Here is a 21,630-nt window from a genome sequence, read left to right as displayed (position 1 = left end):
CTCAGATCAGTGCCATCTTGTAAGATGTAGGAGAGGGTAAATTGAGGATAAGAAATGAAGAATAAAACAGTTGGTATTTTTTCCTGTTGCTTTGCATATCCTGATTCTTGCCTATAAATGGATACCTCCTTAGAGAAAATGAGAAAATACGATTAAAAGTCATGCATGTACTATAAAGCTGTACAAATGGAACATGACTCAAGGTAAAGAAAGCATCTTTTACAGGTTTATTGGTCCATTACTTTAAGTTAATTGAGGTAAAGAAACCTTTTTAAAATTTACAAGCTAATAGTTTTTATCAAGCAATACAAATTCATTTGTTTTATCTTGAAATGTAATACTAATCCCATAGTAAACAATGGACAGAATTTTTTTTACAGATATGAAAAAAAGTGGACAAAATTCTCATGCCAGCATCAAAAATGCAACAAGAATTTTTTTTTTTAAATAATCTCTGGGTTCCGTAATAAAAAAAAAAAAAAAGTGACATTCTTTTTAAAGTTTGGTAGCTTCATGAAACAAAGACTTTGATCTGTAAATCACTTTCTCATCTACAACACACATTCTCAAGCACATTTTTTTTTTCACAGCTTTTAATTTGGCTTAATGGCAACATGGACAGAAGAGAACACATTTACACGGAGGACTTCATCAATACCTCAAGGATTTCCTTTTAAAATTTTAAATGTAAAGAATGATTTCTCAAATAATAAACAGTCGATAATTTGGACATGACCTAAGCAAAAAGGTTTGGTTTTTTCCTCCCCCCGCCCCCAACAGTTAAAAGTTAGAAAGTTTGCTGGCAGTTTATTTCATGGGAATATATCAGATGTACCTCATGTCTGAACACATTCCCGACACACAGACATCAGGGAACAGGCACGGGGGACAGAGGACAGGGCCCTACAAGACGGGACCAAACCACAGGGGTGCCCAGGGCAATGGCGCTGACTGTTCGGACATGCTGGTTTGTTATTTGACGAGGGCCCAGCTGACACAGGCCTCACTCTATCCCACTGAGTCACGTTTTTGTTTGCAGTGTCCTATCTCCTCCTCACGTCCCCACTGGGGAAAACGCATCCCCCTTCCCTCCTTCCAGCAGCATCCGTGACTGGAGGGATGGTCTGAGACTGTGAGCCAGCCTGCCACACAGCCGTGTGGGCAGGGTCTGCCTGCTCACACCGGCCTCCAGGGAGCCCAGAATCACCTGGCGAGGGCTGCGCTGCCTGGAGAGGTGCACGTGCGGTACCCAGTCACTGGCTTTTATTAACAGCGAAAGCTCTGTGACAAAGGACGAGATTCTGTGAGTCAACACCGTGTGTTCGCTGTTTTTGGCATTTCGACCTGTGGAGAATTTCTATGTAAAATACGCTGCTCGGAGGCCCCACAGTATCATTTAAAAAGCTCTTCTACAGAATCGGGGTAAACCTTTAATATTGTCATCATCTATAGAGTTCTTTGTATCTGTGATTTGTCGATGCTGATACCATAATATCCTCTACAATAAAAAATGTGCCAAAAGGCACGAGATGCGTCTTCCACACTTGAAAACAACAACGAAAAAGGTTTTGTGGTCCCTGTATTTCCTGACATTATCAAAAAATATCATTTGGCAATAGCAGTACTTAGCTTTCTCTTCCCAAAAGGCAGCCCTAATTATGAACCTCACTTTCTGGCTTGTTTCTTTAAGTGGAATGAAGACTGGCTAGGTTAGGCCTCAAGTGTTTAAACTGAACAACTGATTACATCTCTAAAAACTCTTTTCTAACCAGAATCTAAACAACAGTAGTTGAAGAATAAGGCATATTAGTAGTTGTTGACAAATTCTCAAAAAGTACAGTTAGGCTTTTAACAGTCTGTGGCGTGTCCAAAAGTCTGGATTTGTTGTTTTTCAAGTGCTAAATACACAATGTTTATGAATGAGACAAATATCTTACTGGTTTGTTAGAGTTATTTTTTCCAAGCACTTATTTACAGGCTACCTATGGTAATAAAAACTACCTGGATAACGTTTTTTTTTTTTTTTTGCCACACAGAAAGGGTTAGGTAGTCATACCCAGAGAACATTTCAAACACGTATGATTGAGAGAACAGTCACACCCCCTGTAATACCCCTCCCCCAAAACTTTTCTAACACACACAACCCTGTGCCTGCTCCGATCTGTGCAACATGGGGAGACCAGGGACCCTCAACCTAAAGAGCTGGCCACCTACTGGGTGGGCTGATGAAAAAAGTCAGGTTTCTTAAATTCACTGAATTCAAAACCGCAAGGAGGTGAACAACTCCAACACACCCAGCTCCGTCTGTAGGTCTGGCCCAGAGGGTGGCAGGCAAATTCAAGGGACACGCCGTCGGAAGAAGAGAGACCACAGGGAGTGAGCGGGTGCGTGGGCATGCTCCACCTGGTGGCCCTTGGGGACTCTGGGAAGGGAGAAGGCAGACCCAAATCCCCAACATAATCTTGTGTTACCCCAGCCTGATGATGAGACCATCCTATTTCCACAGACCTCGAGAGCAGGCCGTGAGTGAGGAGGCGGGGACCAGCACTGGCACGCCCTACCCTGACCACACACAGACCTACACTGGCCTCATCTGTTTGGGTCTTGGGATGGGTTGAAAATGGGCTCCACCCTGGCTGCTCTGCTCAGAAGATGGGCTAGTCTGGACTTTGCTCTCCCTTCACTCTCACCAGCTCAGGACACAGGGCAGAGAAGGACTCTCATGAGACTCAGTGAACGGCGTCGAAACAGAATCAAGTGCTCTCGACTTGAATGCTGTCAATGGCAGGGCCAAGTCATACAAACTCCGAGTGCCTCTTGGGCTGATACTGTCCCAAGAGCAAGTCCACGTGCAGACAGCCACACGGCAGGTTCCCTTCTCTAGGCTGAACTGCCCGGCATCCCAACGCAAATGGCAGCCTCGCAAGCAATGAGGGCCAGGTGTGCCTTTTATTCCCCCTGTTGCGGATGGCGACTGAGAAAACACATTCAAGTCAACAACATGTAAGACACCCTCTGGGTGTGGCTGAAATTTGGCATGAAGACACCCTTAGGTTACATTCACCACCATCCCTAGAGGTGTGCTGGTTTGTTATTTCAGCTAAAGAAAGGTGTGTGGCGGGTTCAATGAGCAGCACAGTGAAAACAAGCCAGTCACGTCCACAATTGCACTTATCTGAGCAATCATCATTAAGTCTTAATAAAGGGTAAAACCCAACCCCGAACCTGGCCTGAGCAGGAGCAGAGGTTCCTTGCTTTGAGCACAGTAGCTGAGAGCCTTCTTGGCAATCCAGCCCCGGGTAACGACGAGCAGTGTCCCTAAAATGCTATAAATCACCACTGCTCTCCTCAACCTCATCTGCATCTCTAAGATCGCTCAGTTTCTACAAGTTCTGTCTTCTGCCCTAGCCTGGACTTCTAACCCAGGTGAATGGAACCTTCCACTTCCCCAGCCCAGGGACAGTCAACAGGCTGACTTTCCACTCCACGGCCACGTACTCAAGTTTCAACCTGTCCACATGCGTCTACGGTTAAGACACAGCCTCAAGCAAACTTCTCCTGGAAAATAAACACAAGAGAGGACTTGGTGATTCAAGACTTTGTGGAGCCATGAAGGACGGGGTGACGAACCAGGAGGCAGTCTTTGGCACAGAGGTCTCTGGGTTACGCTTCTCATGGGGAATCACCTTTGTGATGATGGAGATAAAGAGGTGAATGCTTGGGGCTGCGGACCTTCGGTGGTGGGGCCCACGGGGATGCGAAGGGCTGGAGAGCCTCCACCACTGCCTACTATCCCTTGCCTTCTGGGCCAGCCTCCTCACCTCATCAGATGCCAGCCAGAAGTAAGGAACAAAGGTTCATTTTCTGGAACGACCACTCCTCCAAGGAAGGCTGCAAGGTACCCTGGTCCTCCAAGCTCTGCCACCAGTGGCAAGCTGGAGGTTGGTTTGCCTCATTCCAGCTCTCCCTGGAGGCTTAAAAGTACAGGCACTTCACTGAGGGACCACACAGAGAAAGAAAAAGCCCAAGATGCCTGCAGTGCTTCAGAACCAGTCTTCTGCCTCCAATCATGTAAGAGGATGACTGTGTACCCCACCTATCTCCATATGTCCCAGCAAGGAACCTGATGGGTTTCTTCTGAAGGGCTGCCTTCTTGCCCAACTGACCTCCCACAGGAACGTCCCTGGGCTCTGGCCAGTAGCAGCAGACTAGAGTCTAGTCTTCCTGTAACTCCTTCCATGGTTCTTCCCAAGCATTCGTCATGCTGGACATTTTTAAAGCATATGTTCCACCAGGCAAGACTTTGCACGTTTGCCAAGACAAGTGTTCACCTCTAGGACAGTCTAGTGTCTTCTGCAAAATATCCACAGAAGGCCATCAACCCACTATCAGATACACGCCCTGATTCTACCAGCAAGCTGTCAGGCTGGACCCGCACCACCTCAGCCACACCAACAGGATGGTTTAGAGGTAGAATGAAACACTGAATCACCACTCGGGGTCAATGAACTCTTCTTACCCTTTTTCTCCACTGAATCATCTCTCATTGTACCAAACGGAAGATTCACATCAGAGGATTTTAGAATGGCATGAACGGGGTCTAACAGTGCATGAAAGTACCAACTGACACACAAATTATCCCTTAAACCATGACTCTTTCAAACATGATGAAAACGAAACCAAACTCTCCTGGGCTGTCCAGCGGCTGCCCCAAGATCACCTCTGCAGCTGGAAGCAGGATGCAGTGCCCTCAGGAGGCTGCGTGCTGACCAGTATTTGCAGGTTCACTTGCAAACACAGCAGGGTCTCAGCACAGCTGTTTCATTAAAACAAACAAACAAACAAAAAAATAATACCACTTATTTGAGGCTCAGATTTGTAATTTTATAGAGATGAGCCACAGACGAAAGAACACAAACATGACATAGGTAGTTTCACTTCAACAGGGGAGAGATAACGAGCTGGAGGAAGAGATCCCTTTTGTCTACTTTGTGTTGACACACTTGAGAAGGAAACCTGTTAAGAGTCTGAAATGAAGCCTCAAATGGAGCCAGGAGGAGATGTGAGCTGAACTAGAAGCAAAGAGTTTGCTGTCACACGTGTCATCTTCGAGGCCCATCTAGATGCAGGCTCTTCTTTCTGACTAGGAAACAGTAAAGTTAAAGCACTTCACGTGGACCGTTCATTCACACTAGAGTTTACAAACCTTCACTGTATCCTGAGAACACGCCCGCCTCTCTCCCAAAGGCTGACCAAACGTTCAGTGGACACAGGAGGAAACATTAAACCAGCAATGTTTGGTGAGGTAAAGGCAAACTGCAGAAAGTGGACGTGGGAGGTGGGGCTCGGTATACGCCCGCCGACCTCAGCAACTCTCAACAACTCTCAACAACTCGATTATTCCGACTTCAGGACAACAGATGACCCCTCTCAGGCCTGTCTCTCTACCCTGATGACATTTAACAAGCAAAAGAACGGTGAAGAACGTCACAGAGAAAAATGCACTCTTTTTTTCGTTTTACATAAAACAGTTCCCAATCTACTACATTTTAGTGTCAGAAAACGAGTTTGGGGAACACTGCTCCCTCCACTTCCCAAGGCATTGGCATGAGGACAAAGACCCTGGCTGGCTGGCTGTAGCGTGGCTGCACCAAGACACCGATTTAAATGGTCCCACATGAACCAGAAACTGTAACATAGGTGTCACTTGTGACGGGCAGGCAGCAGGCCACACTCAGAGCCACACAGACCCCTGTACATTAAGGACTTTTCCTGGAGGCACCGACACCACCTTCCAGGCCGAGACAAGTCAAGGCCCATGGAGGCCAATGTCAGAGCGGCCGGGCATCCACAGAAGGCAAGCGCTGCCTCCTGTTCATGCCTTCCTCATGGCCTTGCGAAGCAGGACCCGGTTCTCTTCCTCAGCAGGCAACTCTGCTGGCCCCAGAGAGGGGACTGTAACGAGATGTCAGAATGTCAGCTGAGGGCTGACGTGTCCCTCAGTTTCAAATCTTCGTAGTGTCCCACCAAGCAGGCTCCTTCACACCACCAAGGCAGCTTCTTCCACCGAGAGATGACGACAGCCCTTTACGGACTCCACCAAGGAATAAATACTCAGGGAAAACAACTGTCAGACAGAGGCAGGGGGAGGGGGAGGGAAAGGAATACACCGAGGAGAGATGCTGCTGCGACTGTTTTCTCGGTGCCACGTGTCCGGAACCGCAGGGACATTCCGGGGTGGGTGCCAGGCCCTGCGTAGGTAGGAGAGTCTCGGTCCCGAGAAGGAGCTTACTTGGCCTCTTGCTTCTCCTGCAGTAGCGGGATGATCGACTCCCACGCCATGAGGCACTGGAATGACAACACACACGCAGCGCGTCAGCATGGAGATGCAGATTTCAGGGTCAGCTTTGAGCTACCCTCCCAGTCAGTCCTGCTGGGTCACCTTTGTCTAATGATGCCCTACACGGGTTATTCAGAGCTGGTGGAAAGAAGGGAGGCAATGGGTGTTTGTTTCGACTACATCCTCCTCCCCCATCTCTGTGAAAGACAGCAATGTCTCTACGAAGCCTAAGTGAACTATCTGTAAAGCTCATCCCAGTGAGTGGAAAGGTATTCACTGAAAGAAACCCCCTCCCTTTCAAAAGCAGAAGAGAAAGGCAGGCTGCAAACCCCTGGTGAGGCCCCAGGTTCCCATCCGGGATGGAGACACTGCTCCATGTGTGGGTGGGAGGTAGAAACCATCTTGGAATGGGCCAGACGTGTGACCCGGGGCGCTCTCGTTCAGCCATCTCGGATCTGAGGTGGAGAACTACACAAGGTCTTCCTGAGAGGCAGCACCGGGGTGAAGCAGGACTTCGTGCTGAGTCACTAGGGAGGAGGAGACATGAGCAGAGGGGAGCAGACACACATCCCCAAGTCAAGCCAGGGGAAGGGAGTGGTGAATGGCTCACTGCTTCCTTCCTTGGTGACTCTGAAGTTGGAGACGAAGCTGGACTCAGACCCTGCCCTACAGAAGGAAGCCTGGGGAGCCTCAAGGAACCTGCTGTCAGAGAGAGACCCAGAGCGGGGTCCGTGGCATCCTGGATCCCGCTCTCTACCTCTGCCATCATCTCTCCTCTGGAAGGTTCTATGTCAGTGATGGGGACCAAGGCCATACCAGCTTGCCTGCTTGCTTTCTTCCTTTTTTAGCATTTTAAAGATATATTTTATTATACAACTATTACATGGAAACATTTTCACTGTAAAAAAAATTCAAACAATACAAATGAACCAACTAAATACGAGCTTTCTTTACCAAGTGAAATACTGGCCAAATGCTCAAGCTTTTCCCACCCAAGGACCCTTACACACGTTGCTCCCTTTGCCTAGAATACTCGTCCTTCGTCTCTGTGACTCAGGTTAAAAGTTGTGTCCTCAGACTGGCCTTTCCTGCCCACTCTGCTTGCCCCTTCCATCCTGATCTGAATGATGCCTCCCTCAACTTTTCTCCCAGCTTTCTGTTCTTTTCCTGGAGGGCCTGCATCTCTCTGAAGAGGTGGGATTCTTGGATTAACGTGTCTCCTCCACTAGACAGGGGCTTTCCTGATAGCTCAATGCAGGAGACCCCAGTTCAATTCCTGGGTCAGGAAGATCTGCTGGAGGGACAAGCTATCCACTTGAGTATTCTTGGGCTTCCCTTGTGGCTCAGCTGGTAAAGAATTCACCTGCAATGCAGGAGACCTGGGTTTGATTCCTGGGTTGGGAAGATCCCCTGGAGAAGGGAAAAGCTACCCGCTCCAGTATTCTTGCCTAGAGAATTCCATGGACTGTATGGTCCATAGGGTTGCAAAGAGTAGGACGCGACTTTCACTTTCACTTACCACTAGACAAGGGGTCCTTATTGGAAGGACTGATGCTGAAGCTGAAACTCCAGTACTTTGGCCACCTCATGAGAAGAGTTGACTCATTGGAAAAGACTCTGATGCTGGGAGGGATTGGGGGCAGGAGGAGAAGGGGACGACAGAGGATGAGATGGCTGGATGGCATCACCGACTCGATGGACGTGAGTTTGAGTGAACTCCACGAGTTGGTGATGGACAGGGAGGCCTGGCGTGCTGCGATTCATGGGGTCGCAAAGAGTCAGACACGACTGAGTGACTGAACTGAACTGAACTGAATGGCAGGAGTCCTGCTGCTGTGTATCGATGTGTGCAAGCGACCAGGTACACAGATAGTACACAAAAAGCATCTGCCAAGACGAGGCCCCAGGGCAGGGGCCTGTTTGTGGTATAGTGGGAGGACACAGATAAAGGCCCTGGGTTTGAGATCTGGGCCCTGGGAACACTGGAATTAATCACCAAGAAGAGGAGGGGACATCAGCTGAGTCAGCCCTGGTGCAGTGGGAAAGTGGGGGACAGTGAGGGTGGGAGGGAGGGAGGAATGGAAGCCCCATTCACTGCATATCAACCACTTGCCAGGCACATTCCAGGTGCTCCGGCATCATTTCAGTGTTTCTTCACCATCACTCAGTGGAGGAGGATCACCCCCATTTTACAGATGAAGAAACAAAGGCAGAGAGAGGCACCCTGCCTAACAGCCCAGTCAGCAGACGAATGAAGCCTTGGCTGCACCTGGAATGATCTTTCCACCTGTGGGCAGGCAGGACTGTCCCCATCACTGACAGTGTGTGGGAATCCTCAGACCTGTGGACCCAGTGGAGCCAACTCTGACCCTAGTTCAGTCATTCACAAGTTGTGTGACCTTGGGCAGAGTTTTAAAACCTTGCTGAGCTTCCATGTCTTCAGCTTTAAATTGAGAGCCTCTAAAACCCACTTCACAGTGTTATGGTGAAGATTAAGTTTAAATTTAGCAAGCTGACATATGCAAAGCATCCAGCCCAACGTCAACTCAGACACACAGCGAGCATCCGGAAGAAAGATACCGAGAAAAGGAGGATGGCCCCTCCCGCTTCCCCGAAGCAGTCCATCCTCGACCTGGCAGGCAAGGGCCGTTCCATGACTCTTTCCCTTAACCCTCCTCCAAACTAAGACGCAGACACGCTGCCTCTGAGCAGTGGCCAGAGCATCAATGTTTTTGAAGGAGATGGATTCCTCCAGTTTGGGCCGAGGACGTGTTTCTAGAATTGTGGTGGGAGTAGCTGAGTTAATGCTTGTCCAGCTTGATTTCAAGTCTACAGGTTATTTGTTGAATTATGATTGGGCCATTCTTCATCTTCATTAAGCTTTTAACAAATTCATTAGGATTCATTAGCAACCATGCTCTAGAGTTGGATGTGCTAGGGGCAAACCTTGACTGAGGATATTCAGCTGCAGCTTGATGATAGTCGAGCCTGTGTGCGTGCGTGCGTGCGTGCGTGTGTGTTGGGGGGCTTAACCTGAACAGATCAAGGGACTCACGAAAAAAAAACGTTTTTTAGTGTTAATAGTTTTCCTTTGTAATCCTATATCCTTTTGTATTAGGTATTTAAAAACAGTATTTTAAAGTCTATTTTAAAAAACAGATAGTATTCTAATAAGGAGTCTCTAGGCTTCACCAGATGACCAAAGGGATCCATAGCAGAATAAACGTGAAGAACCCTTGGGTGCAGAACCACAGAACAGCCTGACAGGGCCCCAAAGCCTCCATCAACTGGGCGCATCCATGTGCTACAGGCCTGACTGGGAAGCAGCTGCTAGAAGAACTAGAGGGCTTGGAGGGTAAAACCAGTTTCATCAGCAGGGTGTGCAAGTGGAACCCCTGTGGGCACCTGAGGGGGACCCCTGGTTCCAAACCCAGCACCATATCTAGCAGAGCAGGGCAAAGACACACGGGTTCACTAAGGCTAAACACGTAAATTAAGGGAAGGAGATGGGCCTGGCAGGATCCTTCTGGACTTCTGGCAGGCCCTGACCAGAGGCTCTGGCTATTAAGGGGAGGGCTGTCGTCTCATCATCAGCTCATTACCTTCTCGTAATACTGGATGTTCTTGTCAGCCATTCCCATGAGCAGCTGCCGAAAGTCCTGTCTCTTGTTGTTCTGCCACCTCTCCATGTCGGCTTTCAGATCAGCATTGAAACACTCCATCCGATCCTGACACTTCTCTACATCTGCTGGGACCTGGGAGGGGGATGCGTACATGAGAGCTCTGTATGTATAACAAGGACCTCACGCCCCGGGCTCATGTTTGTGAGAGGCCAGATTACTGTCTTATAATGCCACGAACACATTCCCTCCTCTGGAGGTGCAGGCATAGCCTTGGGTTTCCAAGTGAAAGAAGGAATTCTGAAAAGTGCCATCCCTGACCCAAATATTCAAACCCATCCAAGCTAAACAGTGACTCATGGGGGAAACACCTGCCTGTTTACAAACAGGAAGAAGAAACACTGTGATTCAGAGTCATTTGTCTTTGGTTCCTTTTAGGAGTTACCCATCTGTAAGTGAAAGTGTATGTAGGTTTTGCAAGTGTACAGCAGTGTTTGGTACCGCCCTGCTATTCTCCCATGCCCCATACTGAAAGCAGAAAATCGGTGTTTTCACATCACATGAACTGTCCCATTACCCATGACGTTTCTCATTAACCAGAGAATTCACTGCAATAAGAAGACAATTGGTCCACTTTACAAATCAGCTGGAGACTTATCCATGCACTCTCAGGTAGCAGATAATCAAAAATAAAGAGTCAAAGAGATTGTCTTTAATCCATTGTATATTCTTGCCTCCTTCAGAATGGGAGAAAATAATAGCAAATGAAGCAACTGACAAACAACTAATCTCAAAAATATACAAGCAACTCCTACAGCTCAACTCCAGAAAAATAAATGACCCAATCAAAAAATGGGCCAAAGAACTAAATAGACATTTCTCCAAAGAAGACATACAGATGGCTAACAAACACATGAAAAGATGCTCAACATCACTCATTATCAGAGAAATGCAAATCAAAACCACTATGAGGTACCATTTCACACCAGTCAGAATGGCTGCGATCCAAAAGTCTACAAGCAATAAATGCTGGAGAGGGTGTGGAGAAAAGGGAACCCTCTTACACTGTTGGTGGGAATGCAAACTAGTACAGCCACTATTGAGAACAGTGTGGAGATTCCTTAAAAAACTGGAAATAGAACTGCCTTATGATCCAGCAATCCCACTGCTGGGCATACACACTGAGGAAACCAGAAGGGAAAGAGACACGTGTACCCCCAGTGTTCATCGCAGCACTGTTTATAATAGCCAGGACATGGAAGCAACCTAGATGTCCATCAGCAGATGAATGGATAAGAAAGCTATGGTACATATACACAATGGAGTATTACTCAGCCATTAAAAAGAATACATTTGAATCAGTTCTAATGAGGTGGATGAAACTGGAGCCTATTATACAGAGTGAAGTAAGCCAGAAAGAAAAACAACAATACAGTATACTAATGCGTATATATGGAATTTAGAAAGATGGTAACAATAACCCTGTGTACGAGACAGCAAAAGAGACACTGATGTATAGAACAGTCTTAACTCTGTGGGAGAGGGAGAGGGTGGGAAGATTTGGGAGAATGGCATTGAAACATGTAAAATATCATGTATGATATGAGTTGCCAGTCCAGGTTCAATGCACGATACTGGATGCTTGGGGCTAGTGCACTGGGACGACCCAGAGGGATGGTATGGGGAGGGAGGAGGGAGGAGGGTTCAGGATGGGGAACACATGTATACCTGTGGCGGATTCATTTTGATATTTGGCAAAACTAATACAATTTTGTAAAGTTTAAAAATAAAATAAAATTGTAGTTGGAAAAAAAAAAAGAGTCAAAACTGGGTAATTCTGGGGAAATGGAAGGCAAGTTGTTTATGAATGCCATAAACCATGAAATTCAAAGAAGAAATATACAGCAGGCTGGTTCTAGTTTTCCTTAAGGAAGTTTAGAAGACTTTCTCAAAATAGAACTAGGTTGCCTGAATTTCACAACTTTCACTTTGCTTTGGTGAGTTTCACCCACTCTACACCCAATATTGTTGGGTGTAGATAGTTGGATAGTATAGTTCCAATATAGTTGGAAAGAAAACACCCGATATTATAAGAAGGTAATAGGAAATGGTAACCCTAGTACCCAAAACATAAAGCTGGCTTCTCTCCTAACTCAAGAGGCTCCACTGGACTTTGATGGTGGCCAGGGGGTTGGGGGCAAGGAGGGAACCTGCCCAAAGCTGGGTCACACAGTCACCCACCAAATGCTTTCCCAAAACAAGTGAGGCCTTGTACATTTTGTGTGCTGGGGCCTCTGATCCCAAATGTAAGCATCAAGGTCAATCTCTACCAACCAGGGAAGTTTTATACCCAGACATTATGGGCAAGGAGCCCAGAAACAAGGCCAAGCCTGGGGAAGTTGACTCCTTCAGGGCTTCCAAAGTGCTGAGGGCACTTGGCCATCTGCCAGCCAGACTACTTGGCCATGGCTGCAGTATACAAGAGCAGGGGAATGGGAGCCACCCAGGCGAGGGAATTCAAGAGTTACCTGGCATGGAAACTATCCTGGGAGAGATGAGGATGAGTGAGAGCAGAAGATACAGAAAGATATCCTAGGCAACTGAAAAGAAAAGAAATGTGGGGGATTCCCTGATGGTCCAGTGATTAGGACACTGATGGTCAGTGCTCTCACTGCTGTGGGCAGGTTCAATTCCTGATTGGGGAACTGAGGTCCTGCAAGTTACTCAGCAAAACAAAGTAAAACAAGCAAGGAACTTCTAAGGGCCGGGGTGAGTGTCCTCTAAAGCACATATTCCTGGAGGAAATTTTAAAAAGGACTCGATTTTTATCTTCTGATGCCGGAACTGAAGTCACTTTTGCCATTCCCTCCTGATTAACCTGTTACTGTTGGCCACCTTGGGGGGAAACTGAAGTAAAAACAATCCTGCCTTGACTTTGCGTCTGCAAAGTCTGCAGAGCATCCCTGGCCAACACCCTGGGAACCAGCCTCCACCCAGCAAACCAGGCCTGGCCTCCCCGCCCTCCCGGCAGGCACAGTCCACTTCCCTTATTCCTCTTGCGACCACTGCTAATTATAGCATCTGGGGAAAAGTGTCCAGAAACAACATCCTGTTTGCTTAACAAAACTGCTGCAGCAAGGAGGAAAGCCAGGCTCTGAAAGGAAGACTTCCTAGACACAGTGAGAACAGGCGGGTAGGCTCTCTGATTCCAGGGAGTGCTCGCCTAGGAAAGATTCCTGGGTCTGGTCTGGGGATGGAAACTGGATTGTATGGTTGCCTGAGCCTCAATGTGGGAAATGTTTTTAGCTTATCATTTTCCCAACATATTCCACACGGGGCACAGAGGGGACATCAAAGTGCTTAGGTCTCAGCAGGCAGATCTTGTCTCAAGTCCCCCAGAGTCTAGGTGGGAAGAAAACAAACACAGCCGGACGTGGAGGCAGATGGTGCTTTCACTTCACTCGGAGCCTGTGGCACGCACACTGTGAGGAGAAGCTGGAGACTGAGGACAGCGCGGATGCGGGAGACGGGAGGGGTACCACTGAGGCGACCCCTCACAGAAGATGGAGGGACCTCGCAGCATCACTGTGGGGATTCACCTTGCAATGCAGGACGTGGGTTCAACCCCTGGTCCAGGAACTAAGATCCTACATGCCGAGGAGCAACTAAGCCTGCACCCCACAACTAGCAAGGCCGTGTACTGCAAGGAAGCATCCCACGTGACCTGGCAGAGATCCCAGTGCTACAACTAAGACCCAGCCAAACATTAAAAAAAAAAAAAAAAAAAAAAGGTGGTGGAAGTGACTCCAGAGGGACAGACAAGCGTCAAGAGGTGAGACAACCCCTGGACCCACCTCAGGAACGGCTCACAGGCCACAGACCCCCAAAGACAGAGAGAGAGAGAGAGAACCCCAGCTGGCAGAGAACAAAGAGTAGAACTCATGGAAGGGCCTACACGCACAGGGTTACTAAAGGAGTTGGCAAAAGTTATTACGAAACCTGGACACAGAAGCAGGAAACAAGTCAGACAGCAGAGCCATAGAAGCACAAGGATGGAGGAGGCGGGCGGGGGGGGGGGGGGCGGAGGTGGCGGGGGAGTGGGATTTAAAAAGAAGAGAATAACAGCAATTTTGTGTTAAGAGGTGAGCTGTACTCTGAAGTAACCAGCTACCGAATTGCCCAACTTTATGGAGAGGAGGGCCACTGGGGCTTGCGTTCCTCTCATTTTTGTTTCTTTCTGGATGATGTCTCAATTTACCCATGAGCAACAACCAGCATTCCCTCTTATCTCAGTGTTTTGACTTTTTGACTGAGGTACTCTTAGAGGTATTGTCTGGAGGGGTTAGAGATGGAAATATCCAGTGCTTAACGGTTGGGGGCTGCTGTTCACAACCCACCAAGGAGGACAAAAAAGTCTCCAGATAAGACTTCGCTGTTAATTAGGTGCTAAGTCACGTACAACTCTTTTATGACTCCGTGGATTGTATTCTGCCAGGCTCCTCTGTTTATGGGATTATCCTGGCAAGAATACTGGAGAGGGTTGCTATTTCCTTCCCTAGGGAATTATCCCAACCCAGGGATCAAACCTGCATCTCCCCTGGCTCCTACATTGGCAGGTGGGTTCTTCGCCACTGAGCACCTGGGAAGCCCCAGATAAGACTTCATGAGACCAAACTTTCTCAAGAGAGGACAAGGCTGCATTCTTCTTATTGGTTCCCCTAACTCTCATGAGAAGTTCCATTATAGGATATGAGTTATGGAGTGAAGGGGGAAGGGTAACACAGGATGAGATAAAGCATATATCTGTGTTAGAGAGCAGGGCGGGAATGTGAGTTCACTCAGCATTCACTGAGAAATGTATCACTGAGCTCTTTCCATGAAACAGGCATTGCTCGGCCCTACATATAAATCTCTAAGTTTCCTTCTCAGAGGTAGGCTGGAGACATCATATTATCTGTTCCCATGATGACAGTAGGTGAATAAAGTCCTCAAAGATTACATAAGGCAGACATGACCCCAGTACTGGGGGAGAGAGGGGACTCACGGCTGCTAGGGGACAGGTGCCAGGACCAGGGACAGAGTCAATTCGAGACAGCTGTCTTCCCAGTCACATGCTGCCAACTGAAAAACGGGCAGAGCTTCCTAACTGGCGCCATGTGAACCACAGCAATACTGGTCCCCCCAGCCCCCAAGGAAGTCAGAGCTGGCCACCTCCAGTTTCAAGCAATCTGGTCTTCAATCCCAATGTTCCATACAAATATTTTCATTTTCTATGTGACCTGTGAGATGGAAGAGAAGTTGAGAAAACACTGAGGCAGGGTAAAGTTTGAGAAGAGACTACTGAATTTGGCAAATATTCAGTAAGAATGCTTTAAAAAGAAATAGATAAAAAGAAGCAAACTTCAGAGAATGGCTGGTGAGGAGGGAAAAATGAGCGCCCAAGATGTGTGGAGAGCGGACACACTGAGGAGAGGGGAGCCCTGGGCTCACATGCATGATGACTTAATGGACGGCCACAGACTGAAGAGCCAAAGGCAGGCCCAGGTTCTCCCCCCAAGTCGCTCCAGCATCAGCCACACATCTTCCAAAAGCAGGAAGCCTCCCCCTCAATGAAGCAAAGGTTGCTGGGAGCCTTTGCAGTGGGGATAAAGGGCTCCAACTTGGGAACCAGACATATCGGGGGTCCAATTCACCATGTGAGAGCTTTTGTGGGTGGGTCACATAAGTCCCCTGAGCCCTGGCTGCTCATCTGTAAGGTGGGAACCCCCTTGATAGAAGGCTGTTGTAGGAATTAAACAACGGAGGTGACAGAGCCCTTCCCTGCTGTGGTGCATTACTCTAGCTTCCTAAACCAGGCTGAGGTCATGGCTCCTGTGGAGAGAACTGGGAGTCATCAGGCGTGCCTCTCCTCACTCACCAGAGGTATCTGGAAACAACAGATATTCCTACAGAACTCTCAGGCCTACGGAGCTCCATATTCAGAAGTCCCCCTGTTTCTATCTGCTATTTCAGAACTAGAGTTCTTGCTACCCACTGGCACATCCCCCTCATTCCAGAATGTTCACCATTCTGGTGGTTCTAAGAATTTGTAAAGGCCCACCGCCTTTGAGAGGCTTGTCCAAGTGGCCTCCAGCGCCCCTTCCCCTCCTGACCTGCGCTCACCCTGAGAAGTGGCACATCTTGCCTTCTGCTCCATCCACGTCCACACCACACGCCTCCCCCCATGATGGTGCTACCTACTTCCAACAGCCTCTGGAAGGATCCAGTATCAGGCTTCAGTGGGTCGGGGCCTGAAACAGCCCCTCTCTTTCCCTTTTAACCTTTCATAAAACATTTTCTCTTGGCATCCCTTCTTTTTTAATTTTTTGAATCAACGTGTGACTATATACGCATTTGAAGAGAGTCAAACGCAGAATACCTGGTCCCCCAGGGTTTGCCCTCACAGGAGTCCACATTACAGTGTGCATGCTTCCCGTCCAGTTTTAAATGCAATTCCTCAGGCCCCCTCTGTTTCCACTAACAGCTTTGATAGCTTCTAAGGAAGGGCAAATTGTCCGTGGTCCTGACAGAGGCAGCAAAAAGCAGTCAGCTCCCTCCCTGCTCAGAGCCTTTCATTTCTCCAAATTAAAATCAAAATTAAAATAAGGAAGCCAAGTCTGCACAACCAAAGCTCCACTTGCCTGAGAATAAACCACCTCAGGGTCTGCAGACTTTCCTTCACCTAAAACCAAAACAATCTTTAAATTCTACGATACAAACATTTTCCTCCGTTCCAGAGGCCTCATCACTGCCTGCCCCCAGCACAGCATACGCCTAGAAGCCGCAGCCACCAGGCTCCCATCCACCCGGCCAAGCCGGAGTCACAGGGCTCAGTCCTCTGTCCAAAGGCATCCATCCACACCCCTGTGAAATCCCAGTGAGGGACACTGAGACCCAAGAGGCCAACCCCTTCTCCTGGGTTACAGAGAAGTGGTCAGTTTTCAACACCTCTCCGTGGCTTCACATAAAATCAATTTTGCCTCACTCTTCGGAGCAACCTTTCAAGACTTCACCTCAAAAGGAAGTCAGCCCCCAGACTCCCTCAGATCTTCTGTTTTCCAGCCCAAACCCAGCCTCCCTGTGAGAACCCCCCATCTTCAGGTGGGAGTCCTTTCCTTGCCTACAGCTCTGGGATGGATCTGTGAGCAGTCTTGCTCCCACGACAGTTACCAACAGTAGAACCTGTTGAGTCCTGGGGGAATATCAGCCCTGACCCGCTTCCTGAAAGCCTGGCTCTTTTCTCACCAACAGCAGCTCTGGAAAGTGAAGCTCAAACGTAAGACATTAAACAGAACACAGCCAAACCTTAAGCTCCTCATTTCCCACAGCAGCTGTCTCTCTGTTGCGGGGACATCTGGGAGGCGTGGGGATGCAGGGGACACTTTGGGACACAAGGAAACAATGCCCCCAACAGTGCACTCAGAAAAAGAATTTTAATAATTAAAAAAAAAAAAAAAAGTGGCAACAAACCTGGAAAACGAAGTTCTCATTCAGCATTCCTGCTAGAAGCATGGGGAGCCAGTCGACAACAGAGGACCCACCAGCAGAGCATCTGTTATTGCATCAGACACTCAACTGATTCTCCCATCTTCACAGCAATCACATGGATGAATCCCACAGAGGCTGGTGAGCAAACCCAGTCTGAGCTGGGAGACAGAGTGGGGATTCAAACCCAGGGCCATCTGATTCCAATCCTATGCTCCGCCTACCAAATGGTGGTTGATTGAACAGGCCGCCAACCAAGCCCTCCACGCTCCACCAAAGCAGCGGCTGCTCCAGACCCCAAACTGGAGACGCAATTTCAGCTGACCCCGCTGTTGATTACACTTACCTGTGCTGTTAAATATCACCATTGCTATATGAGAAGCAAGTTCACTTTGGAGTGGCTCAGAATCCCACAAGACAGAGGGAAGACAGACACTGAGCCCTTCCCCGCCATGCTGTGCTTAGGGTGCAGGAATGTTTGGAACCTCCAGATTGGAAAGAAACCCTTCCCCTTTCTGGAAGAACTCTTGTGGCCAAGAGAATGAGTCGGATGGGTGAGCGAGTGATGCTCCGGGGAGGTGAGAGCAACAGCAGCAGGAAGATTTCAACACCCACTGGGAGGAGAGAAGTCACCCAGGCCAGCACAAAGGGTAGAGCACAAGGCCCGAGCCCCACAGCTGAGCTGGGTGGGACGCGGGAGCCAGAACAGCAGCGTCCTCTGCTCCCGGGCGGGTGTGACCCGCAGGCAGCCCGTGATCCCGGGCACAGTCAGCACTTAATTCTGCCTATTAGTCATACCCTTTAGTTCCTGCCTTTGGTAAGGCGCCACCCCAAATCGGGCTGAACATCTACCAGAAGACAAAACTGGCCTCTGAGAAAGCTTGCACGGGGTGCTGAGTGGGTAGGACGGCTGATAGAACTATTTAAGTGACATCTTTTAAACTGGATTTTCAGCTTCCAAGCTGGACTAGAGGCAGAACTTGTTCTCTCTCCTTCCATCCCTCACCAGGAAAAGTGACTTCTGTACTTATATTTAGAAGCTGAATTGTTAAGAGTGAGATTTTTAAATACAGTATCCCTTGTCATTCTTTTAAATGAGACTGAGACGTGGGCTCAGCAGGCTGCATGTGTTCCAGAAAATCAGAGGAGCAGCTTGGAGCTGGCCAGCGGGACCGGCAGCTGCAGACAAAGGGCAGCTGGGCACACAGCACTTTAATAGTGTGCCTCTCAGCTTCGGTGCTTTTGGGTGGGTTACAGTTTTGACAACACTGATCTAGACTGTTCTCCTTTCTCCTCGGTCCCATTTCATAGACAGGAACTGCCTCTGAATTGCGGAGCTGGAAACCTCAAAAAAAAAAAAAAAAAAAAATCCCAGGAAAGAGTAAGAAAAAGCTCAACTCTCAATGTACATCAGACATAAAAGGGAGCAAAAAGAGGAAAAGGACAGCACAACCCCATCCAGCTGGCACTGGTCACTACGGTCATCCCGATCAGGGGACGTGCATTCACCTGGCGCAGCTGTGGGGTGCCGCAGCCCGCCCGCCCCGGGGTCCCCTGACCTTGGGCCGCTCTTCCTTCTTCAGGGCCACGGCTTCCAGTTTGGTTTCGTACTCGGCTTGCACTTGGTCCCTCTTCTTCAGCACGCTCTGTGGGCGGGAGAAAGGGAGGCATGAGCACGCCACTGCTTCTGCACCCCGTACCTGCCCAAACCATCGCCACAAGCTCCCAGGATGGTCTGGCTGCAGCTGACATGGGCTCTGTGCTCCTAGGACTGTCTGGTCGTGGCTGACATGGGCTCTGGAGAGAGCAGTGGAGGAGGGAGAGGAGAATCGTGCTTAGAGAGGGAGCTTTCCAGCACAGTAACTCAGCCTGATGCTCAGTCACAGAATCCCCGGGAAGGGTGGGTGGGGGGAGCAGTGCCCACTCCATGGGTATGCGGATGAGGGGACCCTCAGCCCCACTGTGCACAGAGACCTCAGCTGTGCCGGGACATGGAGCCTGGCAGGTGCCAAGGTGGGATGTTGTCTGAACTGTTAATGGAAAAGTCTAAGGAGAGTTCTTGTCTCTTTAATTCATTGAGTTGACCCCTGGTGGACTGGACTGATCTGCTCATTGATCCACTATTAGCCACATATCTGTCCTCCACTCTGGGTAGGGTACTTGAAGAGCAAAGATACACAGCTCAGACCTGAGGGTTCTGTCTATGGGAGGCATGTGGACATGGAACAAGGATGCTTGTGCTCAAAGAGCCATGGATGAGGCCAGAAGTCCTGCAACCACATGGGGAGACCGCCAGACCCAGTGCTGGACGGGCACAGGGGCCAGCCTGGGCGGAACTAGGGGGAGGCAAGCCAGGCGCCCAGGATACAAACTCTAAGGAGACATTCAGTCCTGGGTCTGTGCAAGTTCAAGGCTGGCACCCGAGTGTGAGTCCCTAAACTTATGCCCTGGGCGCCTCCCTCTGTCTCTGCCGCTCAGATCCCAGCAGGTAGAACAGAAAAGCTTACGGTCAACCTTCTAGAAAAGCATGTTTCATCCAAAGGTTTCTTTTTCTTCTTTTAGTAGAACCACAAGTGGCAAACCAAGAGTAACAAGAACTTTCTTTGCCACTGACGCAGAAGCTTCTAATCTCTGAGTTTCTAATCTCCTGTTCTCCAGCAGAGCATGGGGTCCGGTGGGAGGGGGCCATTCCTCGGCCACCACAGCGGACACATTCAGTTGTACAACGTGCTGAAACGTGATGAGCGACTGAGTCACTGACAACACTCTGGGGACAACCTTCTCATGGAAGGTGTCAACATGGGGAACCCCAAGTCTCCCCTAAGTATTTACCTGGAGAAGTGTTTCTCCATGAGAAGTGTTTCACCACGAGAAGAACATGAGATGAAACCTGTAATAGCTTTGCTTTTCATTGTTTTGCTCTCAGCTTTCTTGTAGGTGCTCTGAGGTCTCCTCCCCACACTCATCAGCCTCTGGGCCTAGAGCCTTCTGCTATGATGGAGAGGATCCACGACCTGCATGGACCAGCTCAGCAGCTGCTGGCCCACATGCCGACTGAGCTCTTGAAATGTGGCTGCTGTGACTGAGGGACTGGATTTAAATCTTTATTTAATTTTCCTTAATTTGAGTTTAAACTGAAACAGCCACCAATGGCAAGTGGCTGTCGTACTAGACGGGACAAATCTATAAAGTAAACACAAAAGAACAAAAAAGCCAGGGCTCCTTTCTAGATGTCACAGAGCCTAAAGCATTCTAAATCCACTGGTCTCGTATGAGCAGTAGCTGCTCTCTGTGGGGACACAAACGTGGTTCCCTGGGGGCCAGGAGGACAGGGCTGGGGGGTGTTGTTGAGGAGCCTGGTTCTGCCTTGCACTCCCTTCACAGGATGCCTCACGTGGTCTGGGGAAAAGCACGTGTATTCAGGCTAGGAACAGGCTCCACAAACGATGAGTTGTTCCAATGACACACCCCTATCAGTGTGGCAAGAAACTCCCAGCAAAGCTAGAAATGCTCTTAAACACCTTCCAAACACAGTAAGCACGGTGCGGCACGCTTCCAGCCCTCAGTTCTGCTGAGAGAGTCTCAAGTCTCTCTGATGAAGTTGCCTAGGCCCTCAGGCAGGGAGAGATGGTGACAGGAGTCCTGTCAACTCCACTCAGCTCAGTGCGTGGCCTCTCCCCTGCCTCAAGGCAGACGAGGGGGCCCAAGACTCAGCCGCACTCCCTTCCTTCCTCAGGCCTGCCCTGGCGCCAAGGAGAGCTAAGGGCTCTTTCTCTTCAGCTGCTGCCAGTCCAGAGCAACCCGGACGCGGCCTTCTCCTGAAGCCTGAAGAGGGGCTCTGGGCTAACGCCCCTACCTCACTGGACTGCAGAAACAAACTCGTGACAACCACAAAAGCTCAGAACTCTGCGGAAGTGAAAGGGTGCTATCTCCGCTCTACAGGCAAGAACGCTGAGGCACCACAAAGAGACCTGGCTGAGGCCACACCACCAGCTAAGAGCACAGTGGTGACTCACTCGGGCTTCTCTGCTGAATTCCAGAGTGCGTGGTTCCCCAGCCTGCCAGCCAGCCAGCCAGGGCAACCTGTTCCGAATCAAGATAAACTGCTGAAGACTACCGTCCTTGTGGGAGCACCTTCGCACACCA

At 49.2% G+C, this 21,630-nt stretch overlaps 1 protein-coding gene across 1 annotated transcript in view; it reads right to left on the bottom strand.

The window, feature by feature from the left end:
* Nucleotides 1-213: 213 nt before the first annotated feature.
* SNX30 (sorting nexin family member 30) overlaps nt 214-21,630 on the bottom strand; it is a 108,417-nt gene continuing 87,000 nt past the window's right edge. Inside the window, exons 7-9 of the mRNA XM_061426519.1 lie at nt 19,044-19,130; nt 9,943-10,095; nt 214-6,348 (exon numbers count right to left, since the gene is read on the bottom strand). Of these exons, the coding sequence (XP_061282503.1) occupies nt 6,289-6,348; nt 9,943-10,095; nt 19,044-19,130 (300 nt within the window). The 3' untranslated portion in view covers nt 214-6,288. The remainder of the gene's footprint in view (nt 6,349-9,942; nt 10,096-19,043; nt 19,131-21,630) is intronic.

This window comes from Bos javanicus, chromosome 8 (genome assembly GCF_032452875.1).
Source record: "Bos javanicus breed banteng chromosome 8, ARS-OSU_banteng_1.0, whole genome shotgun sequence".
Classification (NCBI taxonomy): domain Eukaryota; kingdom Metazoa; phylum Chordata; class Mammalia; order Artiodactyla; family Bovidae; genus Bos; species Bos javanicus.
Note: the sequence above shows the minus strand (reverse complement) of the source record. Positions and strands in the feature narration are given on the sequence as shown.